Below are 10521 nucleotides of genomic sequence, written 5' to 3'. Positions count from 1 at the left end.
GTAACAGTGTCCAGCACAGGCTTGGGGTAGTGACATCAGCTGGAATCGCAGTGACTGCTATCTCTTCCTAACCCTGCACCTGCAGCCATAATTGTGCATTCCTCACTCCTGTCATAACCACAATGTAGTTGGGAATTTGAGAGACCGGGTGACCCTGACTTTGGGACTGGGGTCCATCAGCTCTCCCTAAAGCACAATACTACATGACCATGAGGACCTTCGACTGAATCACAGAACCTATCATCACACTTGATTATCATGCCTGTGGACTGTGACATTCTTCGAGGAGAACTGGATATCACTGGACAATCATGATTTTGCCAAAGCAGTTACACTACATCTCAAAACAAATGCACAGGGAAGCCCAGTCTCAAAAACGACAGCAACATCACCAAGGTTTCTTTTTATGCTTTTTATTTGGCACAGGAGAGGGTGTTGGGAAGAAAGGGATTGGGAGTGCAGAAGAGGTCAAAGCGCCTGCAATAGTGAGATCTTCCAGGACTCATTACTGCTAGGGGAGCCATGGAGATCCCTGTATTAAAAAGAGGGAAAATATAAAGCTTAAAAATAGCATATGCTAAGAGGTGGCTACAGCCTAAAGGCAGATGTGGAGCTATGGGTCAGCACTGGGTAGGGTGTCAGATTCTAGCTTCTACCAGGTGCAGGGATGTGCTGTGGAGGGGTGGAGAATATGCCCTGCCTGTGTCAAGAGAGATAAATGGACAGAGAAAGGTTCTAGGAATGACAGTAGGGGTCAGATACTGGTAGAAATAATAGGAATGGGCTCATATAAGGCTTCTTTGGAAGCCTCCACCTTGTCCAGGCAAGATTCAACTTCTCTCTTACTTGATTTTTGACATCTTATTGAACCCAAGATTCTTGTTTGATTCAAGGGACACTTACCCTTATTCACTTTCAGGAATGCAACTTTCTGTGGAAACCAAGAAATATCATTGAATGAAAAGAGGCAGGAATAAGGCCCCACACCCAGACACTTCCAATGGATTAGATGCTAATAAGGAATACCCAAGGCAAAGACTCTTATATCCATTTGACACATCAAATCTATTCTCTCCCACGTAGAAGATGAGGGACTAGAGCATGAAGTGGGATGGAGAGTAAAGGGATGGAGATGTGGAAAACATGAGACACAATTGGAATATGATGGTAATGGAGATGACATAGGCACAGACAAAGACTGGATACAAAGAATGTAGGGCACACAATTCTTCTCACCTATCTGTATGGGTATGAAGATATTCTTCAGAGGAAATCCTTCATGTTGTGTGAAGTTCTTAAATGCATCCAATTCTTCCAGGTTCATATCACTATTTCTACCTGTAGATGAGGTGATACAATGTTTAAGGTCTTAGGGAGCAGGTCTCAGTGGCTTCACAAAGGTGAAAACTTGGGGGATGAGAGCTAGGGAAATAGGTTTACCTCTCAACTGACAGGTCATGAAAAGAAGGACAAGATGGAGATATAAAGGACCATTGAGCACCCATATCTGCTTCTGAAGACATGCCCCCTGGGTATGAGGAATCCTGTGGCCCACAGAATTGTGTGCTCCTTGGCTAATATATTGGCATTGATACTCTATGTCTTATTTATATTTCATAAGTTTTACCTTCAGTTTTTTTTTAGAATGCCACACATTTATTTGATTTGTTTTCTTTCTTTTTCTTTTTGTTTTGTTTTTGATTAACACCTGACAATGTGGCCCCTAGTTCAATGTTGAACCCTGGCACAGCATTTCTAGCAATGTTCAGGGGACATATGGTTAGGCTGTAAGCAAAAATCCTACTTGTCATACTAGCTCTCCAGCCCCCACGTATTTTTTAAATAAGTCTTTATTTAAACACCATGATTATAAGCATGTTTGTAGTTGGGTTTCAGTCATAAATGGAAAACCCCAGCAGTGCAACATTCCCAACACCAATTGCCCCTCCTCTTTCCCCACCCCTGCCTGTATTCGAGACAGGAATTTTACTTCTCCCATTCTTTAACATTGTCATGCTAGTTGTTAGTGTAGTTCTTTTCTTTTCTTTTTTTTTTTTTTTTTTTTTGGTTTTTGGGCCACACCCAGCGGTGCTCAGGGGTTACTCCTAGCTGTTTGCTCAGAAATAGCTCCTGGCAGGCACAGGGGGCCAATATGGGACACCGGGACTCGAACCAACCACCTTTGGTCCTGGATCGGCTGCTTGCAAGGCAAACACCGTTGTGCTATCTCTCCGGGCCCAGTGTAGTTATTTTCAAAACAGCATTTATCCTTCTCTGTGGTGAGCTTCAAATTGTGAGCAGGTCCTTCTAACCCTTCTAGCCTTTAACTATTGTCTCTGGGCCTTATTACAGTAATGTCTTTAATTTTTTTTTTAAAACCCATAGATGAGTGAGACTATTCTGTGTCTATCTCTCTCCCTCTGACTTATTTCACTCAACATAATAGATTCCATGTACATCCATGTATAGGAAAATTTCATGACTTCATCTTTCCTGATGGCTGCATAATATTCCATTGTGTATATACACCACAGTTTCTTTAGCCATTTCTCTGTTGAAGGGCATCTTGGTTGTATCCAGAGTCTGGCTATTGTAAATAGTGCTGCAATAAATATAGGTGTGAGGAAGGCATTTTTGTATTGTGTTTTTGCATTCCTAGGGTATATCCCTAGGAGTGGAATAGCTGGACCATAGCCCCCCCATATTTATTGGAAATTTACTTATTATTTATATATTTTTATAATTCATTTTCTTTTGTTGCTAGCATTCATTTTCTTTTGTTGTTATGCATATATGTTTAGACATACATTTATATAAGACATATGTTTATATATATTTAGGTAATACATACATTTATATAGACAGGCATTTTATTATAGTTTCTATATTTAAGCACCATGGTTAAAAAATGTTTGTAGTTGGGTTTCAGTGATCAAAAGTACCTTCACTTTTATGAGTCTTATGTCCCATGTGATTTCATTACATGTGTATATCCCAGTGAATACCAACACTGTGATATAAAGAATAATTTCTTTGCAAGGATTCCTCCAGTAATCTTTATATAGTCACAGCTATTCCTCTCATCTAACTATCATTTATAACTTGAAAAAAATCACATACATATGTCTATCTTTATAAGCAGTCAAATAGCCTATAACTTTTTGATACCTCTTTTCTCACTCAACTCAATCTTCTGGAGATTTATCCATTATTGTTGTGTATATCAGTAGTTCATTTCTTAAGGCTAAGTCATATTGTGCAGTATGATTATGAGTTTTAACCATTTGCCAATTTAAAGACTTCTGAATTGTTTACAGTTTGAAACTATCTCAACTACAGCTGCTATAAACATCTGTGTTAAGGTCTTATGAAAATTTAAGTTTTCATTACTTTGGAATAAAGTCAAAGAGTACAGTCAAAAATGTATTTCTTTTGCCCATAGAATTATTCTGCTGCATCCCAACCCTGAAGGTCTTTGACCTGAGGGCCTCTCCCAAGTTCAGCTCCATTCCTGCTCCATCCAAATGCTCAGGACACAAATGTACTATTTTACATTTGCAACAACTAGATTCCTCCCAGTAAGAAGTCACACCATTGAGAGAACACAAAGAAAACTTCTAGACATTCAGAGACCTTCATAACTCCCAGAAATCTCAGCTCATGCACTCTCACCTTCAGACACAAAGGCCTTGTCAGGCATTATCAGGGAACAGGGTGGCAGCCCCTTACCTATGAGTTTCGCCATTCGGAGTGGTTTTCCATGGGACTGGCACTTAAGGAAAAGGACATAGTTGTCCTCAACTGGCAGCCGCAGGACATATACATTCACCTTGCTTCCAGCTACTGGCACATAATAAAAAAATAAATAAATTTTTTTGTCTGTCTTCATCTATAGAGAAAATATACAACATCACATTCTGGATCACTCTGGTACCTCTTGGAACTTTGGCTAGCTAGGTATACTAAATAACCACCACCGCCCATGTGCTACAACCATACCTGAGCCAACCTTGGACCCACCACTCTATTGGGAATGGTCAGGGAGTCTCCTATGCGTCCCTATTCAAACTATGGATTTATAGTCACAAGTGGCCACAGAACATCTGCCATAGTCAAGGGAAGCCTAGAAGTCACACAGCAACTGCCCTTCCAGTTTGCCTGTATTCAACTCTACTGAGGTTAAACGATCAGGGCCACTGAGAGGGACAGACATCCCTACCATGAACAAACTGTCATATTTGAAGTTAAATATCAACACAACAGCTTCAACATAGAGAGGTCAGATTCTCTTAGAAGAGAAGCAGGGTCAAGAACTTAAGCAGCAAAGCCAACCACGGGAAAGCCTAGTTTTAGAATGGGGCATAGCAGTCAGTCACTCAAAACTCACAGGCACTATACTTTCCAAGCTCCGTGGTTTGCTGCAGCATGATTCTCTTCTCATGACACTGGTCCCCCTTTCTGGAACATAGATGAACATAGGTGAACACAGATTCTCCCTTAAGAAACATACTTGAGCCACCAGAAACCACCATCATCTGCTGACTGTGTGTCCACTCAAATTCCATGACAACTTTCATTGTATAAGGCCAATTTCTCTCATGGCTTGATGTGGACTTTCATTTTACCATAATCCCCAGGTAAAGGGGCAGGTGCCTTGATGGGCTCTCTCCAGACCCAAATAGAAAAATAAGGATGATCCACTGCTCATACTCACATGAAAGTGTATGTGGCTTCCATGTCCCCACCATCCAGGGCTGTCACTGTGATGGGGGATGCTTTCCTGGGCATCTTCCCCTTCACCAGGTTGTTTTCCACCACCATGGCCTTCACATACCAAATCCCTATAAACTGAACAGAGTGGGGGTATGAGACCACCATAGGCTCCACTAAAATTCTTCCCCACATCCATTTTATCCTTCCCTTGTGCATGGGTTGTGGCCTAACCAGGCATCTTAGACCCAACAAGAGCAGTCTTCCTATAAATCTGTACCCATGTGCTCCCTTAGAACAAAACAAGGGCCTTCCAACAGACAGGATGTCTGTGACTCTACATATCTCATCCCTATTGGTAGCAGGCCTACCACCAGATTGGTCCTCACTCCAGAAGGCCATACAGTATGTTCAACTTGGTAGTTTCTAAATAAATCTTTTCCCCACTCCAGCCCTTAGGACTGAAAGGGATCAAAATATAACTCATCTGTTCCCTCTGATTTCTCCAAATATTGGAACCCAAGCCTTAAAGAACACCACCCTCTTGGTTCTGCCTGCTGAGCTGCAGTCAAGGCAATTCCTCATCGCCATCCAGTTTGCCCCTTCCCCTGGCTTACATCCTGGGTCTTCAAAGTGAAAGAAAGGGGTTCCTGGGCTTGCAGGAGAGTAGTCAGGCTAAGTATGAAGGTAAGGAAGAGGGCCTTCATTTTCAGAAGCTGTGCTCAAGGCTGAAGCAGGTCACTTGGGGATCTGATGAGGCTCTGCCTGTTCCTCCCAGGACTGATTTTTATACTCCAGCGTCTGACAAGCTTCTCAGCTATTAGCACAAACCAGACCCCACCCACCACTTCCAGCCAACAGCTAATTCTGCATTCAGAAAAGAAACTCGGGATTGTTGGGATTTGATCGCCTCCCAAGGGAAAACAGACACATTGTTCCATGTACACCCCACTCTACCTCCCACAGTGTTCCTCCTAGATAAGGAATCTGCAGGAATACAGTGATAAAAATGGACATGAAGTGCACTCCTAGGCACACCTCTGTGTCACAGACTTTTTCACCCTTCCGTCAGTCCCAGCCTGCCTATTCCAGGAGTCCAGAGCAAAATCTTCAGCTGGTTCTGTGGAATGGGCCCCTCACCTACTGAGACGAAAGGGCCTGAGCTCTAGATTGAAAAACATATGTAACCCATGACCCTGCTGGACCCATGATCTGACATTTGTTCATCCTAGAACCTAATCATTTATCTGCTCCCTCCCTCCAACCTGAAATGCTCACCTCAGATCTCCTTGAGGGCAAGTTCTTAATGATAACTCAGGCTTCTTTTACACATACTCTCCTTCCAGGACATCTTCATACCCTACACAGCTCTACTACCTTCTCTCTCTTTCTCTCTCTCTTTTCCTCTCTCTCCCTCCATCCATCCCTCTCCCTTTTTCTCTTCTCTTTCTCCCTCTCTCTCCCCCTTTTTCTCCCTTCCTCCCTCTCTCCCTCTCTCTCTTCTCTCTCTCCCCCTCTTACTTCTCTCTCCCATTCTTCCCCCCTCTTCCCCTCTGTCTCTCTCTCCCCATCTGTCTCTGTCTCTCTCTCCCATTCTCCCCCCTCTTCTCCTCTGTCTCTCTCTCCCCATCTCTGTCTCTGTCTATATCTGTCTCTCTCTGTTTCTGTCTCTGTCTCTCTGTCTCTCTCTGTCTCTCTGTCTCTGTCTCTCTCTGTCTCTCTGTCTCTCTGTCTCTCTCTGTCTCTCTGTCTCTCTGTCTCTCTGTCTCTCTCTCTCTCTCTCTCTCTCTCTCTCTCTCTCTTTCGGCAGCTTCTCCCCAGGCTGAAACAAGGCAGGGTGGGGGAATCTGTCTTTTCACTTTGGTTGCTAGTTGGCAGCTGGTTGGGGTTAAAGGGAACTTTCCAGTTCCTTAGGAGTTAAGACCTGAGGGTAAAAAGGGTTAAAAAGGGAGAAATAAAAAATCGGGGTGAAAGAATAAAGGGATAGAATAGAATCTGTAAAGTGGTAAGTGGAGGAGGGTTATATGTAATGGATAAAGACTATACAACATAGACAGAGATTATGTTCATTACAGACAGACACTGAGGTGGCCAACACATATGTTTTCTCACACACATACACAGACAATAAAGACCAATCCATAGGTTGCAGTTGAAAAACTGACCCATGTGGTCAGAACGCTTAAAAAAGATAAAGCTGCATTGCAGCACTATTTACCATAGCAAGACTCTGGAAACAACCAAGATACCCTTCAACAGACAAATGGCTAAAGAAACTGTGATACATATACACAATGGAATATTATGCAGCTGTCAGGAGAGATGAAGTCATGAAATTTTCCTATACATGGATATACATGGAATCTATTATGCTGAGTGAAATAAGTCAGAGAGAGAGAGAAAAACGCAGAATGGTTTCACTCATCTATGGGTTTTAAGAAAAATGAAAGACATTCTTGCAATAATAATTTTTAGACACAAAAGAGAAAAGAGCTGGAAGTTCCAGCTCACCTCAGGAAGCTCACCACAAAGAGTGATGAGTTTAGAGAAATAACTACATTTTGAACTGTCCTAATAATGAGAATGTATGAGGGAAATGGAAAGCCTGTCTAGAGTACAGGCGAGGGTTGGGTGGGGAGGAGGGAGATTTGGGACATTGGTGATGAGAATGTTGCACTGGTGATGGGTGGTGTTCTTTACATGACTGAAACCCAAACACAATCATGTATGTAATCAAGGTGTTTAAATAAAATATAAAAAAAAAGATAAAGCTGGCAAGTCAGATGGAAAGGTTTTTCCATTTTCTAGGCAAATTATCGCTGGTGAGGGTAAACTTTATTGGACAGTCTTCCTGGGTTATATTAGTGCACTGAGCATTCTTAAAACAATCATAAATTACAATTCTAAGCATTATGGTGATGTGCACTGTAAAAGGTGTCAACATCATAAAGTATTTTCTAATTGGTCTTGAGCATGTAAGCTTCTTTCCTGAAAGCAAGCTGAAATCATGGGATTACGATAAAATAGTAAATTAGCTTGAATTGAAAATAAATTGCAATAACATACTCAATGAAATGAGCACTGTAGCAAGAGTCTATGGCATGCACTTGCTGGTTTCAATGTTATCTGTGGACATAAATAATAGATCAATAGGAGCCAGAGAGATAGCACAGCAGTAGAACATTTGCCTTGCACAAAGCTGACCCAGGAAAGATCTGGGTTTGATCCTTTGGCATCCCCTATGGTTTTCCAAACCAGGAGCGATTTCTGAGTGCAATGCCAGAAGTAACCCCTGAGCGTCACCAGGTATGGCCCCAAAACAATGATTATATATAATCATTATACCAGGCATAATTAAATTAAAATGATTAGATTAGAATATTTGTCAACACATCTTAATGAGCACTGCATTTTTGAGTCTAAAATAGCATTGCAATGTGAAACTAGGAAGAAACTAAATATCCAAGAGCTACTGTGAACAAAAGGATTAAAAAGTTATTATAAACATTAAAATTAAGACACTAAAAATTGTATACTGAGCACTGTACTGGGAGTCTATGGCTTCCAAATGCATTCTGTACCTGTTTCTGAGGATAAAAGCATTAGAACAGTATTATAGACATCTGTAAAGAGCATTTAATTAAACACCTGCTCAATCTCAACAGCTGTATCTTTTGCTGGAAATATAGAAGAGAATATAAGCTTTTGTGTTTCTCCTCTTCCATTTAGTTCCTTTTCTTCTCCTCCCTATGCTCTGTGGTTAATGGTGTTCAAGACAACTACCATTTAGACCATTGTGTTGATTCATGCAGTTATTCTAAATACCACAAATAAGTGATATCACTCTGTATTTATCCTTTTTCTGACTTACATCATTTCACATAATACCTTCTAGTTCCTTCCACATTGCTGCAAATTGCATGACTGAATCATTCTTTACAGATATGTAGTATTTCATTGTTTATATGTACCGCATCTTAAATGATTCACTCATCTGCTGTTGGACATCTAGGTTGATTTCAAGTCTTAGCTATTGTACTGAGTGCTGAAAGAAATAGCGGTGTGCATGCACTCTTTTGAATGTTTTTCTGTCCTGGAGATAAATAACCAAAGGGTCTCTTCTACCTTCTTTTAGCTATCAACTCTGATTTTTGCACCTCTACTCACAGCATGGCTCACCTCCTGTGAGAATTTAAGCATTTGAGTCATCTGCTCTCCTAAGCTTCACTAGCTATAAAAGATTTCTGTCATATGCTGGATAGCCACTGGATAGTTTTACTTAAGTAGGACAGCACTGATTACTCTCAGATCTTGAGGATTCCTCTCTGATGGAAGAATAAATGAGTCTCTCACAAAGGTGTTGGATCATCAACTCAGGTCCCCCCTGGCTTATGTGAGAAAACCACAATGTCCTTCAACTTACAATTGGACAGGGTTGTGGGGACAGGAAGGTCAGCATAACCTTTAAAACACATACAGTTCTGGTAACTTTTTTCTTTTAGAACCTGATGCCTAATATTTTTACTTTACAAAAGTAAAAATACAAAAGTATTTTTACAAAATAATTTTACTTCCCTGTTCAGCTTTGACCTTCCTGTACCACCCAGATAGGCTCCCCTCTCATATCCCTTGGAAAAGTTGGCAGAGTGAGGCAGAAAGAGGCCTGTAAGGTAATACCCAGCTATCAATAGTAAATAAAAGTGTTTCTTCAACTTCCTTATTTCCTAACCTCTTCCTTTGAGATGTAAAAAGCCACTGGATAGTTGCTTTTGTATCTGACTTCACCTTCCCCCACCAGGGATTGTGAGTTGGTTGGAATAAAGAAAGGAGTCTGACTTTGGGTTCTGGAGTGGAAGAGCTCAGCATAGGCCAAGAGGAAAAAGACTAACTCTAATGACACTTTAACTTACTGGTTTGGTTTATTTCTCTGTCACTACCCTGCTTCATCAGACCTTTCCTCCTAAGGGGTTAGAAACACAGTATCTGGGGTCCTATCTCCAATTTGTGAGGTTTTTATTTTTATTTTACAGATGTCATCCTGAGAAGTTCATGTTAGAGTTCATGACTGAGCTCCCCAGATCATCTGTAAGATGCTCCCCCTACCTCCATCCCTCAAGATCAGGGGCATATTTTGTCCCTCAGACCCCAGACATTGTCCTTTCTCATTCTGAATTGGGTCATCTGAGACCTGTGAGTGACCTGGATATAGCAAGTACTGGGCCAGACAAGGCTTCTTTGTGCTTCTCTGGCTCAAGATTGACTCTGACTGTCGATGTAACCTCCTGAGGACTCCTCAAATAATAATAATTAGCATGCTGATAGCCCTGGTGATTCCATTGAATGTCCTGGCATGAGGCAGGGGTTGAATCCAAAGTCAGAAGGTGTTTCTGAGAAGAAGGCTGTACTGGTGAGATCTTAAGCAGTTCTAAGACCCAGCCAACTTGTACTAGTGCCTGGCCAGGCCATCAGGCTAACCTGTGTGGAGTCAGCCACTTCTTGGACTAGGAATCGGGCTGTACCTGTGAGAGGCCAAGCCACTCCAAGACCCAGCAATCAGGCTGCACTTGTGCAGAGCCAGCTTCCTCCTAAGCCTGGTGAACAAACTACCCATTTGCTGAGCCAGGCCACTTAAAGACCCAGCAATCAATTTATACCTGTGTAGGACCAGACAGTTCCTAGTCCTTCACTTAGGCTGTGGCTGTGTATTGCAGGTTATAAGTCTGCATCTTTTCCTGACCAGGTTGCTTCTAGACTGGGCAATCAGACTACACCTGTGTGGAAACAGGTCACTCCTAGGCCCAGAAATAATGA

At 41.8% G+C, this 10521-nt stretch overlaps 1 protein-coding gene across 1 annotated transcript; it reads right to left on the bottom strand.

The window, feature by feature from the left end:
- Positions 1-413: 413 nt before the first annotated feature.
- On the bottom strand, positions 414-5417 carry LOC126004385 (odorant-binding protein 2b-like). The gene is made up of 6 exons (XM_049770824.1): positions 5328-5417; positions 4715-4848; positions 4388-4458; positions 3673-3843; positions 1237-1338; positions 414-532 (listed from the first exon to the last, which is right to left on the bottom strand). Exons 1-6 carry the CDS (start codon positions 5415-5417, stop codon positions 414-416), a joined length of 687 nt encoding a protein of 228 aa, XP_049626781.1.
- Between the last annotated feature and the right edge of the window lie 5104 nt (positions 5418-10521).

This window comes from Suncus etruscus, chromosome 3 (genome assembly GCF_024139225.1).
Source record: "Suncus etruscus isolate mSunEtr1 chromosome 3, mSunEtr1.pri.cur, whole genome shotgun sequence".
In the NCBI taxonomy this organism is placed as follows: Eukaryota; Metazoa; Chordata; class Mammalia; order Eulipotyphla; family Soricidae; genus Suncus; species Suncus etruscus.
Note: the sequence above shows the minus strand (reverse complement) of the source record. Positions and strands in the feature narration are given on the sequence as shown.

Excerpts from the sequence above, each read along its gene's own strand:
- LOC126004385 (XM_049770824.1), bottom strand. The coding sequence starts at position 5,417 with ATGAAGGCCCTCTTCCTTACCTTCATACTTAGCCTGACTACTCTCCTG. Across the intron at positions 4,849-5,327 it reads TCACTTTGAAGACCCAGGAT|TTTATAGGGATTTGGTATGT; the intron begins GTAAGCCAGGGG and ends CACTCTGTTCAG. Across the intron at positions 533-1,236 it reads CTTCATACCCATACAGATAG|GGATCTCCATGGCTCCCCTA; the intron begins GTGAGAAGAATT and ends TTTTTAATACAG.